Source organism: Fundulus heteroclitus, chromosome 6 (assembly GCF_011125445.2).
Source record: "Fundulus heteroclitus isolate FHET01 chromosome 6, MU-UCD_Fhet_4.1, whole genome shotgun sequence".
In the NCBI taxonomy this organism is placed as follows: domain Eukaryota; kingdom Metazoa; phylum Chordata; class Actinopteri; order Cyprinodontiformes; family Fundulidae; genus Fundulus; species Fundulus heteroclitus.
In genome coordinates, this window is record NC_046366.1 from 19,916,574 (window position 1) to 19,937,204 (window position 20,631).

The window sequence follows — 20,631 nt, forward strand, 5'->3', positions numbered from 1 at the left end:
CTGATGGTGATTGTGCTGATATAAATGAAATATGCTAATAGTGGATGAGGGGATGAGAGGAGCATGCATGTTCAAAAGTCAGAACAGCTTTTCTTATTGTTCCAAACTGGCTATGATTGTGTTTTCCGTCATGTGGAAGGATGAAATTTTAATTTTAACAGTTACCATTTTTTGGAAAAGTATTTATACCTCTTGATCTTTTTTACGTTTTTTTTCCACATTACGTCTATTAGCTGTGTTGTATTTTATTGTGATTTTATGCAATAGACCATCACATACTTGTCAAATGGAAGCAAAAGGAAAAGGATACATGGTTTTGTATTTGCAAATGCAATTCTGAAAAGTGTGGAGTGGATTTTTATGCAGCCCTCTTTAGTTTCCATCCATCCTTTCCTTATCCATACCCACTTATCCGTGCTGGGTGGCGGACCGCCCTGGACAGGCCACCGATTCATCACAAGGCAACACAGAGACCCCCTTTAGTTTGATATCCCTAAATAAAACCAGTGCAACCAACTGCTTTGAGAAGTCATAGACTTTACTTGTGCGTGTATAAAAAAAAAAAAGGCCCTTGTAACTCTGGAGTGGCAGAGATCCACACCTCAGTTAGTGTAATGTGTTGATAATACAACTATTTTTGAAAAACAAATCTATTTTTTTGTGATTAAAAATAAGCCATTAGATTTGTAGTTTGTCACAAGCCATGTTTAGAACACAGCAAACATATAGAAGAAGGTTCTCTGTTCAGGTGATGCCATAACTGAAGGGTTTGTGGCCTACATTCAACACTTAGCGTGAGGGATTACTAACACGCCACATCACCCTGAACCTCCCATGCATTATGATATGGGGATGCTTTCTTCAGCAAGACAGGGAAGCTAGTCAGATTCGATGAGAAGATGGATAGAGTAAAAATACAGGTCACCAGAGGCTGCAACACACTTGAGCTGGGGTAGAGGTTCTCCTTCCAACGTAGCAGCAACTTTGATGTCATTTTTAAAGCATAGTTGTGTGTTTGAACTTGACTTAAACCAATTAAGAATATGTGGCAACGTTTAAAAATTGTCATTAACGGGCTCTCTCTTCATGCAATTACGATTAGACACAGGATTAGTATCCTTTTCCTTCCACTTCACTAAAAAGTACTACTTTGCATTGGTGTATTAAATAAAATCTCAATTAAATACATAGAAAATGTGTATGAAGTCCTGCTGTTTTGAATATTTTTTCAAGGCACTGGCAAAGATATAAAGTTCTAGTCCTCTGTATTTGATTTTTGAAAAGCAAAAACACTGTGCATTGTTCAGCAAATAGTTGATTTATAAATGTAGAAGTATTCCCAAGTAAGCCCTCTGTTGAAAACCTCCCCCAACAAAAAACACATTATTTTCCCTCTTAGGCACAGATCCTGAGCTTTTTATTCCTCTCCATTGAGACATTTCTCAAATCAAACGCAACATTTATGTGACGTTTTCAGGTGACGACGTGGGACTGGACCAGAGCGGAGAAAAGCTTTACCGTGTATGAAATAATGTGCAAAATTTTAAAGGTATCACAGTCTTTCTTTTTTTTTCCCCCTTCTACTCAATTCCCTAAGCATTTAGAGCAGCACATCTCATGCAGGGTACACCAGGAGAATACTAAGCAGCAGAAGTGAATCTGAGGAATACTCTAATATGACTCACTTATACAGTACATTTGCATGTTTGCTACTTCTTTTTTTTTTTTTTTTTACTGTTGCATAGACACACTCAAGGATTGTCGTTGTTATTCTCGGCAGGTTTGAGGTCACTTTGAATTTGATAGCGAGAATTTACCTACCTCCCTTTATCTATAAACACATTTTTGAATAGCTTGATATAAATAGATTCACAAATGCAATCATCTCTGTAGGCTGACCTTAAATTGCAATTTGGTTTATGGAAAGCCGTGAGACGACACATTAGATTAAAACACCACAGTTAGTTACGCCTGTCAGGGAGCTCTGCTGCTGTTGTCTTATCTGTCAGCTCGCTCTGTGTTATCTTAGGAAAGTGACCTTTTGGACAAAAGGAGACACTGCTTCAGTGTTCAGACGGAGAGCGGGGAAGACATGTTCTTCAGCGTGGAGCTGGAGTGCGAGCTGCTGATCTGGGAAAAGGCTTTTCAGATGGCCACGTTCCTAGAGGTGGAGAGGATACAGGTCTGAATGTTTTTTTATTTAACAGCCTCAGGCAGTTTCAGCTCGGTTGTTTTAGCACAAAAACTGATAATGCTCTCGAGACACTTGTAACAGCTGTGGGTAACATCATCTTTTGCTGTTCTGCAGTGTAAAACGTATGCTTGCATAATGGAGAGCCACCTCATGGGACTTACAATTGACTTCAGCATGGGCTTTGTGTGCTTCGATGCTGCTTCAAAGGTATGATGATCCTCTCATAACCCTTCAGCTTTACCACTTTCGTTTTTTTAGGCACTTTTTTCACAGCATTGCAAAGCCGGATTTATGAGTATAAAACATTTCTTGACCCGCAGACTTGTAAGTGTATTGAACTTTCCAAAAAAAGGTAAAAAACAAAGTGTATTGAACGTAAGTGTATTCAACCAAAATGCAACAATCAAGAGATTTTAAGGCCGATTTCCAATCATCAATTTTTGCAAGGCTTTAAGCTGCCAGTACTGATATTAATCAAATTCGATTTATTTTCTAAATAACGTAAAAAACGGTTCCTTTCTAGTCTCTTCAGGAATTGAAAGGTAAGGCTTAACAAGCAAATGTTTATTGAAAAATAAAAATAATTTACACAGAAGCAGCCTAAGGTTACAGAGCCATCTCCCGTTGCCTCACTGAAAACCTACAAGTATAGTAAAATATCCGAAAAATACGACAGAGATATGATGATTGAAACCTGACCAAAAAGTATTATTGTAAATCTCATTTAATTCACAGCACCGATTACAATATACCCTATAATATGATGTAATTATTTTTTTTGCACACCTCAGAATCTAGGCGTGTTGACACTTAATTAAATTTTTCTTCAACAAGACCATTTAAAAATAAATTACTTCATATCTTATATAAATTTAATACGATTTAGTGTTACATTTTAGATTGCTAAATTATTTCATAATTTATTATAACTGCGAGGGAGCTTTAAGCAGGCTTTCTGCTGTGATCGATTATTTATACAAGGACCAGGGCGTGTGTGTATGTGTGCACTTGTAATTACAGCAGAGCGAGGATATTTTTTGCGCAAGTTAGGATTTTGAAGTGAGGACATCTTTTTTGGTCTTCACTTTTCTTTTGGGCAAGGGGTTAGGTTAAAGAGTGGGGTGTCAATTAGGTTTAGGTTAGGTTTAGGTATATACTGGTAAGGGTTAGGGTGGGTTTAGGATTAGGGCTAGGCCACTGAAATAGGTGAAAATTAATGGAAGTCAAGGCATGATCCTCAGTAAGTATTTAGAAGAAGAGTGTGTGTCTGTGTGTGGGGGGTGGGGGGAGGGCAGTGGTGTTGCACAGCTCCGCAGTTGAACTGAATTTTATGGATTTTTCAAAGAAAGAACAAAATGATTACACCGTTGACATTCTAAACATCTTCCATTAATGATTTGCATTATTAGCATGGTGAGCATTGCTAACAGTAAGCAACAATCTCTGTTTTACATCTAGAGCTGCAGTGGACCTTTTCTAAACTATGTCCTATTTTTCCTAATCTCCCATGGTCCATGATAGCAGCAGACTTTGTAGAAAATGTATACCTTTCAGTTAATGTGATGCATGAATTGTACTGACAAGAGTCTGTTTTAACATATTTTGTTGTCTTCTTTGTCTATTTAAAACGTATTCCTCTTAAAAATGAGACCTTGTGTCTAAAAGAAATTTACCTGAATAAATAAAATTCAAATAAAACAAATAAAAAAGGGAATTATGTTTGGCATCCTGGTATCTTCTAAAGTCCCTTCCTACTCATTTAAAAGTCCCAGCCTTAAACATCAGAGTTTAAAAAAAAGTTTCCTCTCCTTTAAGAAGCTTCTTCCTTTGAGTTTGAAACACCTCTGTGATGCAAAAAAAAAAAAAAAAAAAAACTTAGCTTACCGCTCACAGCAAAAACCTCCACTCCAGTGATTGTTACCTTTAGCGTGACTTAGCATGTTCACTGATCGGGAAAAAAAACCCAGAAGTTTGTATTTTTAGCTTCCACCTAATCTGATCGGTATTGCTCCAGCCAGGCATATAATTGGCCAACTTCGGTCGCCAGCCAGGGGGAATCCTACGGTACTTATTCAAATATGGATGAGCTGTCTCCTAAGTGGTAGAGTAGCAGATAGCTGGATGGAACTTATCGTGACGCCACGGCTGTCTCTTTTCTTTTCTTCTGTTTTCTTTTGTTTTTTTTTTTGGTTTTTTTTGTTGCTGCTAACTTATTCTGCTCACCGTGCATTTTAGGAGTGTGAGCACATTTGTTTTGACGGCTGGACCCCCCCAACACCCCCAGCTAAAATCTCTTACAGCAGCATACTTTTCATTTTGGCCTTTCCCCAAGTCTGACAGCCATGCATACTACTCCACTGGTGCACATTATGTTGATGAGAAGGACACAAGTGCTGCCGTATTGTTCTCTAAGATTTTGGCCTTAATTCCAGCAGTGCGTGGCAACAATGTCCCCTAAGCATGACGATAATGTTGCCAGAGTATTGTTTATGGAGAGAAATGTGCAAAGCACAATCCATATGTAAACTGCAATAGCAGACAATACGAAGTATGGGATTATTCCATAATTAAAAACTGCTTTTGGCAAATTTGACCAAGAAAACCCTCTGCTTTCTGTCAGAAACTAACCAAGATGTAACTGTTTGACAAACAGACTCGTAATCTCCGGGCTCAAGATACAGACAGTTCCACTTCCATCCCTGCAGTAGTGTATGGACAACATACAAAGCAAGCATAACCCTGGATAGAATATCTATGGTGATTCTCCCAGTGTATGTGTTTGGAGTTGTTCCTTTCATGTCTGCGGTTTTCTTCTGACAGTGTTCACACATTTAAGAGTCAAGTGAACTCATCTGTGACCTTTAAAAGAAGAGCACACAGTGGGTGGGTGGATGAATCAATGCATATATATGGTATTTATTACTGCGTAACGTGCTGCATACGTTAAGACATAAAACTGCTTTATACAGTTATGTGCAAAACCCTTTGCTTATGATTTTTTTTGTTTCAGCGAATGATCTGAGTTTGATACTTAAACGTTAATAAAATCAAAGCTATTTTCTTTATAGTCTGTAGCTTTAAAGTGAGGTAAGATAATGTGCTAAATTCTATTTATTTTTGCCCCAGAGAGAGTTTCAGCATTTGCTGCTCCATCACTGGTTAACTTGGTTAAGAGACACTGTAATGTTCTGACAGCACACCGACAAATAGAGATTTGTTTTTTATTCCCACACGTACCTGACCAAACACGTACATCTACAGTCTTCAGGTCTTGTTCCTGCTGAGATGTTTTCATAAGTCAGGCATTCCCTATACAGTGCCTTGGTAAAGTATTTACGCCCCTTGGCTTTTTACCTATTTTGTTTCATTCCAACCTCTAATTTCAATGTTTAATGTAATTGACTGGCACAAAACACCCTAAGTTGGAGAAGTGAAATAAGAAAAATATATAGAAAAAAACCAAACCAAAAACTAAAAGTTGACATGTTCATATGTCACCATATGAACATGCCTTTGCTATACAGCACCTAAAACTTTCTGGTGCCACCCAGTACCTTCAAAAGTCCCACACAGGGGCAAGACAGGCAGGAGAACTCAAATGAACTAGACAGATTGATAAAACTCAGTCAATCAATGACGCTGGATGGTTTACTCACACGGCGGCTTTCAAGAATCTGGCAGTTACACACTGGGAGAGGCGGGACTATATAGTGCTCATGTAAGGTGCAGCGAATCCTCTTTTGAAGTACAGCTGACACATGTGCAGTGTCTGTGTGAAGTTAACATGGACCAAAATCTCAGAGTAATTTATGTAAATGATCACATAATGTATGCCGGAGATAATAAAGGCAGTTCTAAAGGCAAAAGGGGTGTAACCCAGTAAGTAGGTAAGATGAACCTAATAAGGTGGTTGATGAATGTGTGTCCCCTGTGTAAAGGTTTGAAATACTCTAAAAAAGCAAAGGAAATGCATTGCTAAAATGTAAATAATGTACAATGCACAAAAATTTACAACAAAAAAAGTTTCAGTGTTAGGCTACTTCACTGTGAACAAATCACAGAACATCTTCAGGTCTCTTAAAGCTTTAAAATTACCTGTGCTTGCTATAAAAAGCAGTTAACCTGGAACGGATTATAGACTTGTCTATATAATTTCCTAATAATGTTGTATAAAATGAAAGTTGTTTTGCGGAAATGGGCATACGTGTGACTATATTTGCTGTGATGGAGATTTTGTTTATTTCATGTCCTCCATTTGGACATAGGAGACTCTTCAGTAGTGTATAAGAAGATATTAATGGATAGAAAATCTGGTGTAGAGGTCCCACACTGAGTGACAGTACAATTCAGTGATGCCTATAAAGGCTACAAAGAAAATGATGATTATTTTCTGTTAGGCTTTGAAATATGTTCTCCTTGATTGTAAATAAACCATAAGTCTATCAAAGTTACATGTTTAAATCAAGGTATAATTGTGTTATATTATGCCTGTTTGAAAATGGACAACCACGCAGGGTTCCTACTTTTTTATGTCATAATTCCAGATCCTCATTTCTCACTCATGGAGATTTCTTTTATTTTCTGTGCTTATACAGATCTCCATAGATTACAAGAGCTTTCTAGACCCTGCACACAGAGCCACTCAGCAAATACAAGCACATTGTTGATAGTTTTCTCCCCTTCAGCTCCCATCTAGTTGTGACTATAGGACACTAAACAATCCTAGCCTTTGTATTAGCCTCAAATAAATAGCTTGGAGCCTGTAAAGATAGATGGATTCTTAGATGAATATGATCTCATGCGGTAATGAATTTGTTTCTGCCAATCAAATGTCTGTGCTTTTCCCTGAGGAACCAGAGCCTGCCTTGCCGGTGAACAGCCAAGCACATCAAAGTGTGGGGTTTGGATTGCATTTGTAACTTTGTTTTGTTCAGTATTCTGTGTATTGTTTGAAATCTACTTAACTGTGGTTTGATTGTATGGCTTTGGTTTAAATCTTAACATTTCTCTGGTCGATCCAGTCATTACCTGCTGATCTTCGCAGGGTCGCGGGGAGGCTGGAGCAAATCTCCAGCAGTCATAGGCTCCATCCGAATACCCTTAATTATAACTCCTAGCTCCTTTTCCTTGATATTTCATGGGATCAACAGTAAGAGGAAAGGAGCTTTGGACTGCTGTGCCGATTTTGGACAGCCTTTAACACCCGTGTCATTAAGTGACAGAAACGCACATGGATGATGTAAATTGAACTACAAAGTGTTTGCTCTCTTCTCTCTGGACATTCTCATTAATTTCCATGAGGTGGGCTGTGCTTAAATGTCATGTCACTCAAAGGATTGGGGGATTCCTTATAGCTCCTTAGCACGGGTAACGGGCATTGCGAGGTTCCTATGCTATATTAGCTGCAGGAGGAAGCATACAGTCTCCTTTTCCCACCTCCTTCCTTACTGACGGCACCATTTGCTCTTTGGCTAGAGTTCTTACTCAATAAGGGTATTTGGATGGACCCGTACTACAATAGACTGGTGACCTGTCCAGGGTGTACCCCACCTCTCGCCCATTGACAGCTGGAGAAAGGCACCAGCACCCCCTGTGACCCCATAAGGCATATAGACATGTTAGAAAATGGATGGATGGATGGACCTGTAGGGCAAGAGGCAGACAGGGCACACCCTAGACAAGTCACCGGTCCATCACAGGACAATAAATGGCTTGTAGGCTCTAAGATTGACAGGGCAAAATAGAGACACACAGGATAAACAACCTGGCACTTAAGGGAAATTTAGAGATTAATTTAACAAACATGTTTTTGGATTATGGGAAGAAACCAGAGAGATCCCATGCAAACACAAAGAGAAATATAAACACAAGGCCAGGGTTTGAACCCAGGACTATCTTGCTGCAAGGCAACAGTCCTACCAACTACACCACCTTGTAGCATCAACCCAAACTAGGTCTGGGTTATGTGAGGCAGTAGGTTCCCAGGACCTTGTCATTTATATTAAATTCTGAGGTATAATCTCATGGGATTAACACTTATTGGATCATCTGATACCAAACTTTGTAGCACAGTGAGACAGTGAATTGTTTATTTATTTATTTTACCAATGATGAAGTTGTGGTTTAATGTTTTGGAGACAAACTGGATAATTTCATACCAAACAAGAAGAAAGTGAGAAATATGCCTTTGAATTGATGTGACATTACCCTCCAATTCATTTGCATCAGAACAATATAACACTCAAGTTATCTGTGAGTTCTAAGTAAAAAACAAACAATCAAGAACTTGGTAATTGCTGTTACTCGGTGACCAGGCTATCAGTCCATAGCAACACAGGTTGGTAAGAGTCTGCATTTTATGCAGTCAAACAATATAGGCAAAATGTTCAGCAACAGATGTATATATGTGTGCAAGTTATCTGGTGAGGTAAAACGTCAGTAGTGCAGCCCAGCTATAATAATTTTTTTATGTTTGATGCTGCAATGGTGGACGTTGAATTGACATTGGGAGGAATCATCCAGCTTCACAAGACAAAATTTTTATCCCGCAAAACCTTGTAAATTCAGAAGCACTGGCCTCTTACTGGGACTCTTCTTACTTTTAGATACTGCATTTTATTCCACCCATTATTTTCATCTGTGTATTTTTACTAAATTGTTTGCTTTTAATTTTAGGCTACTAAAGTTACTCAGTGTAACAATGACTCATCTAGGAGGAAGAGAAAGATCCCAAAACTGCATTAACTTGCCTCAGTGAAGGTCATTGTTCATAATTTATAAAGAAGAAATAGATAAAGGAGATAAATGGTGTCTAAAGGAGCAGCGGCACCATTAAGGGAGGACCAGGGGAGCAATGGCCACCACTGTGAATTGTTGGCTAACCACTCACACCGGACAGATACTGTTAATTACATATTGTCTTCATAAAAAAATTAATTAGAACGGAAATGTATTCATCCATTTGCTTGTTTATTTATGTCTGTTTTTTGTTGATATCTAAAGTGCTATGCTGTTGAACCCAACATCTCTCCACCTTTATGTGATCACAATACATTGATGTATAATATAATACATCTCTAAAACACCAGGGCAAAACCCCATGTATCCTTATGAAAAGCACACGTACAGAAATATGTGAGAAATATTAAAATTTCTACTCTAACCGAACAAAAAGTTGGGAGTTTTTTGCACTGAAGCTTTGAACCAGCCTCTCAACAGTGAGTCAGGGATTGTACCTGCACTGCTGCAGATCTTCCAGATCTCATGCAAAAACCTGCAGAAACTGTGCTCCATTTTTAGTAAGAATTTCTCACGCTTGGAAACCTTAAAAAATTGTGCTGCTTTTCTTTTTCTAATAGATAAAAGCTGTGTCACTACAGGGGCCTTCAAGAGGGTAATACAAAAAACAGCAGGAGAACTGCTTTTAGGTAGCTTTTAACATCGCCTTGAAAAGAAAATGTGCTGTATGGACTGGGCTGCCCTGCCTTGACTTGTTCTAAAACTAGTTAAAAAATATTTGAATATGAACTAAATTAAGATACTTAATAAACAAATTTGCTCTACCAGTGTTGTTATGAAAAAAAACATTGCTCTACTGGAGATAAGTTCCTGTTATATTATCGGGTATTGGTGGTAGATCCATAAATGTATTATTACTGGGGCTACATATAATAACATAGATTATTTGCCTTGCATAGTCTCCAAGAATATGGATCATCTTTTTGGAAAATATAAATGCAGGCAAATGTGCAAATGTTTCCATTGATTATGAAGAAGGTATTAATATTTTTATACAGAATTTTTCCAAAAAACTCAAATTAAAGTTCTTTTTCCAACATGGATACTTCCTTTACTTGATTTTATTATCTTTGGAGAATATCATTTTAAATCAGAAACTGATTTATTGGTTGCCAAATTAAATAGTCTTTAATCTAAACCTGCAATGGTGTAAATAATTTTGAGTGTAACTGTGCAGCAATAATGTCAGGCTTGATGTACATGTGTAAATGTGTCTAGGCGTCTTTGTATGAGGTTGTATAAGAACCAATAGCATAGAAGACAGGAAAGACAAGGGATTTCCCAAATGGCAGCTGACACCATCTGGTCAGTTTGATCTTATAACAAGATGGCTGTTGAGACTACAATAAATGAATGGGTTAGAAGATTGTGGATTTGGTTGATCACATATTCCATGTAAGAACATGAGCTTTTTACCACGGGATAATTAACTTTTGGACGAGCAGCACATCCTATTCTCTGTTCTCTATCCTATTCTCTATCATATTATCTGCTGTGATCCAATTCTGCTTCTTAAGGAAGAGCTGATGTGCCAGATTGAAAAAAGGGTGGTTTGTTGGCATGCAACACTCATCTTAAGCACAAATGTCATTTACGTTATGGGATATCTGTAAAGATAAGTTACAAAATTAAAAGGAGCCAAATTAAAACATGTTGAACTTGAGTTGAGGACATTTAGTAGTTTTATGCTTAGCCACTTAACTAATGCTATTCTTGCTCAGTTAGTTTTTTTTTTTTTTTGGTTACCAGGTTATAGAGGAGGTGTTTCTCACTTGGTGTACACTGGCTTCTTCATAAAGAGAAGCAAGCTGTTTTGTGTCTACGGTCGCTCTTCACTAAGTTCTTTGAACAATGAACCCGGTTGCTTATTTTACTTAAAGATTTAATCTTTGAGAGAACTCATTGTGGTCACTCGGTTTCTGAAGTCCACTCATACCTGAAGTCATCTGGCTACTCAAGGAAAGGATTCCAAGTTTCTGCTACAGGGGAAATTCAAGCAGAGATATGGTTGTTTTTGCTGCCGGTAGTACTTAGTTAGAGAGAGCTTTGGAGGGAGCTGAAAGCTGAGGCAGGCCTGGGGTCTTTCCAAAAACCATAGCTGAAGGTGTAGAGCAAGGTAAGGAGGCTCCTTATGCTTCTCCTTGTTGAGCATGATCTGAAGAGAGGGTGTTCACCATAAGAAGGATGCAGTTTATCTGAGTCCAAGTACTAAAAAGTCTGGTTTAGCTTAAATAGGTTCAATTCAATTGTATTTATATAGCGCCAATTCACAACACATGTCATCTCAAGGCACTTTCCAAAGTCAAATTCAATCAAAAGGTTTCCTGTCTAAGGAAACCCAGCGGATTGCATCAAGACTTGACAAGCAGCATTAACTCCTCCTGAAAGAGCGTAGAGCCACAGTGGACAGTTTTCTGGCTTTGCAGCAATCCCTCATAGTGAGCATGCATGAAGCAACGGCGGAGAGGAAAACTTCCCTAGGGAGGAAAAACCCCCAGCAGAACTAGGCTCAGTGTGAACGATCATCTGCCTTGACCAACTGGGAGAGACACAAAAAGTGCAGAAGCACACATTGATCCAGGAATCCTTTCTATGTTATATGGTAATAGCAAATGATCTGCCTCCCTGGATGATTTCACAGCTAACAGACCTGGTGTACCTACTGAGAGAAAAAAGACAAACAAATGCAAATTGGAGAACAGTAGGAGAACTCATCAGAGATGATTTTAAAAGTCTAACAATAGCAAGTAAACATACTGTTAATATACTGCTCAACATAATAATGTTATACAAAATCTATGGGTGTTGTGTGCTTTTGTTTCAAGAAAAAATTTATTTCCCTGTTGCGTTCGTCCTGCTGAGCGCTACAGCACAGCGTAAATATTCGTCTGACATGCATGGCAAAAAGAGCCGCTTACAGATTAGAAAGACAAATACACAAAAAGATTCTCATGCACCAAGTGTCATGATATAAAGTCAATAAAAAGCCAATAAAGCTGTACTTTCACTGCTGCACTAAGTTGAGCCCTGCAGATGTCTGGCCTTTTATAGCGTCACCTTCTAAATCTTCACGATAAAGTTCCTGTGATTGGCATTCAGGACAAGATAATACTCTATCATTACCTCTGACAAGATTAGCATAAATGAATTTCAAAGGCAAAGTAGATGAGGTGACACTTCTGCTGCACTCTGATTATGCCTCGTTTACTATCTGCTGCAGATTTTTACAAGGAAACAGGTTTTAAAATAACATCTCTTGTGCATGTTGCATTAAAACACAATTTTTCACACCACATTTAACCAAATTGTTGCTGAAGATGTTCCTACCGTCATAAGAGCAGTTTTCACTATCCAACGGCGTGCGCACACTGTGACATATTCATGTGGAAAGCGCAGTTGCCGTCCACCTGAGGAGTCTGGAAACTGACTCACAGGGCAGCTTTTGTTTACTCACTTTGGCACTAATTGAGTCACCGAAGCGCTACTTCGTATTAAATTGTGCTGTGGCTTCTCACACCTTTTTTTTCCCCCACAGGCAGAAACAGCACTGTTATATCTCACAATGGCCCATACCTGGCTGATCTGCTGATGGGGCTGATGTGCCTCATTTCCAAGCAGCTCCTTGAGGATTTTATCATTAATTATTCATGGCAAAAGTGACACGAGAAGAAATCTTGTAATTAAATTGTGGTGAATACAGAGATTCAGTTTTGTTTTTCTTGTCGTTTCAGGCAGTACTGTGGAGATACAAGTTCTCCCAGCTGAAAGGATCCTCTGACGATGGAAAGAGCAAGATCAAATTTTTGTTTCAAAATCCAGAATCCAAATCTATTGAAGCAAAGGTGAGTCTGTTTTACAATTTGTTTTTACAAATTTATGCAAATCAAACCACTGGTGTACGACTTTCAGCTGAAACCAGTTATATACATTATAAAAAAGCTGTTTTGTTTTCTCTTACTGCCACAGTAAACTTTTCCCTGTTTTAGTTAGGTTTACCAAAATAATTTTTTTCCCCCAATTGTCAGAATGTTTTAAGTAATTTCTTTACTACGTTTTTCAAAGTTTGACATTTACATGCAGCAAGATCACTATGCCGTTCAGTCCAGACGACGAGGCTTTCTAAGCTTTAATTCACAACATCTAAGTTAAATGGAGGCTCAGCTGTGGATGTATATTTAGATGCACTTCAAACACTCAGCCTACTGGTGTCACATCATGGAAACATATGAAGAAATCCGCCAAGATGTCAGGATGGGAATCTCCACGGGTTTGGGTCATCCTTGGGTACAATTACCAAGTGACTGAAGCTGGCGCGTTCATCTCTTCACACAATTAAAAGCAAACATAAGCGCTATATAAATGTCCAGCCATCATACTGTTCAGGAAGGATACATTTTATGTGTCCCAGAGGATTAAGGTACATTGGTGTGAGATGCGCAAGGCGTGAAAAGAGGGAAGCTTGCAGGCCTGGGAAACTCATCCTAACTGGAAGGTTTTGCTGCAGGAGTGAGTGGTGCGCTAAAAAAAATAGATGCCGTTGTGAGGAAAGAACATTTTGTGGAAACACTGAAGCAACATCTCAAGACATCAGCCAGGAAGTCAAAGTTTGGACACAAACGGGACTTACCAATGGACGATGAGCCCACTTCAAGGCTTAATGACAAGAAAGCCATTGTTTTGGAGCGGTCATACAACAACCTTGATCTCAGTCCTGTTGACATAGGCTGAGCTGAAAAGGTGCGTGAGCAAGAAGGCCTTCAAACTAGGGCTGGGCAATAATTCAGTAACAATATATATCAATCGATAGACGTATATCGATGATAAAAACGGGGTCAATAAACAGTTTTCCTTCCTTTTGAATTCTAGCTTATCGTGTAGGTTTATATTACGTCATTACATCCTCCCAACCAATCACAAACACAGACCCAGGAAGGCTCTGTAAGCTCCGCCCACTTCAAAGAGTTCAGAGAGCACGTGTTCTTTTTTTAAAAAAACTTGCAGTTTTGGTAAAAGGTTGGTTAAAAAAGTTTCTGGGTCTTTTTTTAAATATCTGCAACTGTTGGTTTTCTGATTTCCTCTAGGAGCTGGAGTTCTCGAACCTCTTCGCTGTGCTTCACTGTATTCACGCTTTCTTCGCCGCCAAAGTTGCTTGTCTGGACCCAGTGTTTGTCGAGAGCCAGGGCAGCACTACGACAGCTCTGTCCAGCCTCTCTTGCAACTCACAGACTCCAAAACTGAAATACACCACTTGACAGGTGCTACCGTCCCTGGACCACTTTTAAAAAAGACTCGAACCGCCTAAGTCGGTTGACTGGTGAACTTGGATCAAGGCTATAACGGTGTTGCGGATAGTGGGACGCTTTGGTAGAATAAAAGACCTCCTTGTGAGTATTACACTTGATATCACTTTAAGACTTCAGGAATTACTCTGGACCTGACTTTGAACTTCTACTTTGAATAACTTCTCAGAGAGACTCAATGGACATGAAATGGGATTTTGTCTTTCTTTCAAGCCTCAGACAACCACATGACCAACACATCAAACAGAAATCGCTGGTAATGTCCCACGGTAGTTTCTCTTTTTTTTTATGGAACTCCACTGAAGGTCTTGGTCTGGATCCATAAAGATGTGCACACTCATGGATAAAAGGGTTTGTACTCATAAGGGCATGTTGTGCCTATGCCTTCTTTTTTCACTAAATTAACAAATCACAGCATTTGCATGGAAGCTACGAATGGCCTTACACGTGATTATTAATTTGAATAGGATTTTCTTGGGATCACAAGCTGAATATTCTCTTATCTGGAAATAATAAGGTGCTTTGTTTTGTTGAGATAGCACCTTTATTTGCCAACCATAATTCAGATATGATTTTCTTGAGACCACAAGCTCATTATTTATATTGACAGTAACCAAGCTAGTTTTATTTCCATTTCGCAAGAAAAAGAAATTCTTCAGATAAGAGCCTTAACTGCTATAAATGTTGATTTAGATGATTTTCCCAAAGTCACAAGTTGAATATTCTGTTGTCTTAAGAAAGACAAGGTAATTTTACCTCTTTATATCTCTAAAACATTGGATATTATCAATTTACTTGCCGTCAATATTTGAAATGTCATTTTCTCGACATAGGAAGCTGAATATTGGTTTATTTTGAGTTAAACAAGCCAATCAAACCTCATTAATTTGCTAAATAAAGCTTGTTTTAGTTATTAATTTAGCTCAGATTTTTTTTGTGATCACAAGATTAATATTCTTTCATCTTGAAATAACAAAGCTAGTTTTACCTCTTTGTATCACGCAAAAATTGCAGATTTTCTTGAGATAGCAGCATTAGCTGCCACCAGTAATTTGGCTGAAATGGTTTTCGCAATTTTCCTTTTAGACAACCAAGCTAGTTTTAGGATTTAAGATAGTCATGTTTGAACTATTTTAAACTCATTTATGAGGTGATGACCTCACCTGAAATAATTAACTTGAATCTAACTTTCTCAAGATCACAAGCTTTCTATTCTATTAACTCCAGATAATTATAGCAGTCTTATCTCAGTGTCCCCAGAAAAACAAGTTGTTTTTCTTGAAATGATCGACTTATCTGTCACTATTAATTTAAAGGGGGCATATCATGCTTTTTAATGCCTTCTTTTTCACATTGAAATCATTCAATTGTGGTCTATATAAAGTGCAACTGCAGTGCTTTGGTTTTAATACCTCATTACTGTTGCCCCACAGCCCGTCTTTTGACCCTGTTCTAAGGTGGTCTCTTTAAATGTAAATTAGGCACTTCTTGCCCCGCCCCTCTTCAGGTCACAGGTCTGTGGTCAAGAGTTTCGAACTGGCAACCTTTACAGCTTCTTCAGGACACAAACACCCAGCTCCCTAACCATTAGGCCATTATTCCCATCTATTGTGATCCAAATATGACCCAAACTAAATATGAAAAATATCTATGCAGTATTGGACAGATTAAATTCTAATTTTCAACACTCCCAAGTAGAGATCCTCAAGTACACAACAAATGTATTTAAGGGCATAAAAAGTGGATTTTGCATGTGCCCCCTTTAAATATGACATTTTCAAGATAAATATTATTTTATCTTGAGATAACTATGGTATTTGTATCTTATCTCAAGAAAACAATACTTGTCTACTTGAGATAATTATATTTCCTGCCATAATCAAGGTAGATGTGATTTTCTTATCCCAGGATAAGCAAGCTAGTTTCATCTTGTGATCCCTAAAAAAAAGCTATGTTTAGATATGACTTTCTTGAGATGACATGCCGTTTTATTTTGAGATAACCAATCTAGTTCCCTTTTATTACCTCAAGAAAAAAAAAACAATTTTGATAAAATAATGGCCTTACCTGATATTATTAATTTGGATGGGATTTTCTCATGCTCACCAGCTGAGACGTCTTTTATTTTCAGATACGCAAACCATTTTTATTTTTTTTTTTATTTCAAGGGAAAAAACTTTTCTTTTGAGATGCAAAGATTGGTGGTTATTTTAGGACACCTAATTTCATTGTTCATTTTCACTGTCATAACACTTTCAGTATGACACAAAAGTTGTTCACTGATGATCCTTATTGAACAGCTGCCAGCATTCTGTTCCTCATTTGCTTTTGTTTTAGAATGAACGCAAAATAATTTAAAGTTATCATGAGAAAGTATTTTTTTGTCAAAACAAATAAATATACCTGCCATAATAACAATATTAAACTGATATCATGACAAAGAAAAACATTTTTTTTTCACAAATTAAGATAAATGACAGATCATAATTTAATCATTGTGCGCAGAACCTTTCTCAGTTTCAGTACAAAAATTTGGTGAAAAATTATTTTCAATATGAATATAGCCTGATAGGAAGTAGACTCTGGGAGATACATTATTATAGATAATAGCTTGTTCTCATTTATATTCTAGTAAAACGTTTTACATTTATGAGAATATTTCTTTTACACTTTTGCTTCATCATATCTGATGGAAATTGCTCTCTAAACAAGCTGAATCTGTTAAAAAAAAAGCCTTGACTCTCATTTACGCTCATTTTTGTTTTTTTGGGAGTGCGAACATGAACACTTGACTTATTTAAAAGTCAAATGTACTTACCATCCCTTTAGAGTCCACCTTCGAGCCAAATGGTAACATTAATTTGATCTCATAAAATAAAAAGCATATTGAATTCAGCCAAAATTTGATTACTTGGGGTGTCCGCTGGCAACACCAGTGAGATAAATTTATGTTTTAGGTTGTTTCTTGTGTTGTCCTTGCCTGACATTCAGTATTATGAAGTACAAAGATTTCTGGGTATGAAAGTCTACTCTACTACTGTTTATGTTGTCGGTGGATGAAGAAGGAAATTTTGGCCATCAGGTTCTTTATGAGCAAAACCACAATCGGACTGAAAAAAAAGCAACAACTTCTGTTTATAATATATCTCCCTAAACGTAATTTTGTAAATACACGCTGACATTTGAATAAACTCCTACGATAACCTACGAATCATAACCTGAAAGACTACTTCTTAGGAACAAGGCATTCAAGATTTGATGTGCGCTAGAGGTAAAAAGCTCACACCCTAATGCTCTCTTCGTCTACTCTTTGAACCAGTTATAAGAATAACATCAGCCATGGTGTATTATTTTTTTCTATCGCTGCTTGGAGTTACCCTGTAAATACTACATTAATAACCAATAATTAGGAGGAAAACAGAAATATTCAACATCCTGGCCTACAATGGCTTCAATTAGCCCTTTAACTTGTCTCTGCTATATACTGATTGTACATTCTGCAGAGTTAAACTATCATATTCACAAAGAGTTCGGGTCAATTAGAGTAATTATTCATGCTCTTACCTCCGATTTGCAGAGTGGAAATCAAACAGAGGAGGAGGCCCCTGGGTAAGAAAAACTCTGGAGGATAGCAAATTAGATGGGGTCAAAGTGTTTTCGTGCTTTGCAGTATTATTAGGGACGGAGAGCGATGGTGGTGCAGTCTATGCAAAGAAAGTCTATGTGATGCTTTTTGTGCTTTAAAAACAATCGTGGTAAGAAGCAACCATGTAACAGGATCTTAGAGGGTGAGGTGGATTTTATTTCTATTTTTTCGCAGATGTTTTAATAACAGATATGCAGTGAAATGAATCAATAAAAGAGAACTTTTGTATCACGGCTCAGTCATGAGTGAGTTCCTTGCCAAACTATTCATATTGCCTGAACATTTTCACATTTTGTCACATAACAACCACAATATTTGTTGTGCTTTATTGGAATTAAAAAAAGAAGCCCCTTTGACTATTATAAATCCAGTGCATTACTAAATAGTAAAAAGAGTTTATCTGTGTGTGATCTAGTGACTGCGTCGATATAGCTGCCAGTGTCATATAGTGGATCAGGTCTATGACTTTAACTGGTGTAAAAATGCTGCCAAGTCTGGTTGTAAAATGCTTTTCTGTGGCTACCCCTGAATAAGGAAGCAGCGGAAAGGACCATCTCATAGACACGGCTGTCCAGTAAAGAACTATATTTGTTAGAGAAAATCAGTGAACAAACAGCATCACAAAGACCAAGGAACACACCACATTTGTCAGAGATACAGCTGCTGAAAAGTTTTTTTTTTCTGCAGAATTTGTGATAAAATAATATCTGAAGCTTCTCACTGAGCACAGTTCAAGGCATCTTCTAAAAAATGGAAAAAGAATAGTACAACCACAAACCTACTAAAGTATGGCCATCCACCTAAACTGACAGACCAGGCAAGGTGAGCATCCTTCAGAAAGACAACCAAGAGGTCTAAGGTAAGTCTAGATGAGCCACTGGTCAGATGGGATGATTATTTGACAGGAAAAGTTATCAGTTGTGTGCTCAACAAATCTGGCTTTGACAGAACATTGGAAGAAACTAACACTGGACATGACCTTAAACACACCACCCCTACACTGAAACACGGCGGTGGGTGCATCATGCTGTGGCAATGCTTTTCTTTAGCAGGAACAGGGAACTTGGTCAGAGCAATTGGAAGACGGGTGGAGCTAAACAAATTACAATTCCTGGAAGAAAACCTGAGAAGCAGCAAAAGGATTGAAAACCTCCGATGGAGATTCACCTTCCAGTGGGACAACAGCTCTAAACATGCAGCCAAAGCTACGACAAATTGGCTTAAATCAAAGCCTATTCATGTTGTAGAATGGCCCAGTCAAAGTACAGACTTAAGTTCAATCAAGAATCTGTGGTGAAGCCTGACAATTGACATTCACAGTTGCCGTCCATGAAGTCTGACTGAACTTGAGGTATTTTGCAAAAAGGAATATGCATAGATTGTAACGGTTACTGCTGGTGCACCCGATACTCAGTCGAACATAGAGTTACGTTTTTAAAAGATTTATTGTGAGGATGATTAGTGACAGCTGAGGCAGGCAAGCAGAACCAGACTTGACAGATGAGTTATGGCAGATGGTACAGGTAGGCAGGGATGAGCAGGAGACCAGAAGATGCAGGTAGTGACAGACCAGAACAGGCGATGTGGACCGAGGAAACCACCAGAACGGGCAGAGCAAGCGGCTGCAACTCACAAGGAAACAAGCAGACTGAGCTGATTGGATGATGGCTGGTGGCTGAGAGGTGACCGGCTGATAGGAAAAGTCCAAAAAAGTCCAAAGCAAAGCAAACAAAAACCTAAATCATGACATAGATGTTGCAGCTGTAATTGCAATGAAAGGGGGTTCAACAAAATATTCACTCAGGGAACTCAAATACCAAACGTAAGACACAACTCTTCCAAATTTAAACTGACCACCATTGCTTTTCCTCTTTGGAGTTTTGCCTTCCATTGGATTGGTCTACTATGTAAAACTACGTTAAAATACATTGAAGTTTGTGGTTTTAATGTGACAAAATATGAAAAGGTTTAAGGCGTGTATAATCTTTAAAAAAAAAAAAAAAAAAAAAAAAACACTTTTCCACTTTTAAGATATTGTTGCTTGAAGTTAAATATGCACACCTCCGTTATGGCATCCTTTCTAAAAACAAAGGGTCCACCACAGACCGAGGGTGGGTTTTCTGGGAAGAATATTCCCAAGGATGTCATCAGGGCTACTCCAAGCCTGACCTTAACACATAAAAATTTTAAGAGCGTCTAATGACAGATGCTGTTTGCCGCTGACAACCAGGAAATCGCTGCTTCCATTTCCTTTATCGGCCTTTTGTCAGTCACCCAAGAGCAATACCTCCATACACTTAATATTCAGCAAATCCCCAGTCTGAGACAGCAGCTTTTCACATTTGAGCACATAAAAAGCACTATTTTGACAACTGTTTGTCTGATCTGCTTCACTATTTGGCAGGTGCATTTCTCAACACTTTAAAGGATCAGTGTCGAGTTTGAGGCTCTTCGAATGAGCGGTCCTCTCATCCGCAAGCCTTTCACAAAAAAGTGTTCCCAAAGGCAAGATACGCAAGCGCGGGGAAATGCTTTTGTATACAGTTTGAAGCTTTAGAGCAAGTAATCAGGATGCACAACAAAATTCGACGTGATCCTCCTTTGATTCTAATCCACCGTGCTGCCAAGTCTGAAAGAAATTCAGCAAAGAAAACCCCACAACAATTAGAAAGAAAGCCAATTCAGTCGAAGAC

General features: G+C 38.2%; 1 protein-coding gene across 3 annotated transcripts in view; it reads left to right on the forward strand.

Moving 5' to 3' along the window:
* sntg1 (syntrophin, gamma 1) overlaps positions 1-18,169 on the forward strand; it is a 57,092-nt gene extending 38,923 nt beyond the window's left edge. For 2 of the 3 annotated variants that reach the window (XM_036138274.1, XM_036138275.1), the window contains exons 14-18: positions 1,478-1,549; positions 2,030-2,182; positions 2,309-2,401; positions 12,724-12,834; positions 14,074-18,169. In XM_036138274.1, coding sequence (XP_035994167.1) covers positions 1,478-1,549; positions 2,030-2,182; positions 2,309-2,401; positions 12,724-12,834; positions 14,074-14,244 — 600 coding nt within the window. In that variant the 3' untranslated portion in view covers positions 14,245-18,169. The remainder of the gene's footprint in view (positions 1-1,477; positions 1,550-2,029; positions 2,183-2,308; positions 2,402-12,723; positions 12,835-14,073) is intronic. The other variant, XR_004931228.1, reaches the window with a different exon arrangement.
* Positions 18,170-20,631: the final 2,462 nt, after the last annotated feature.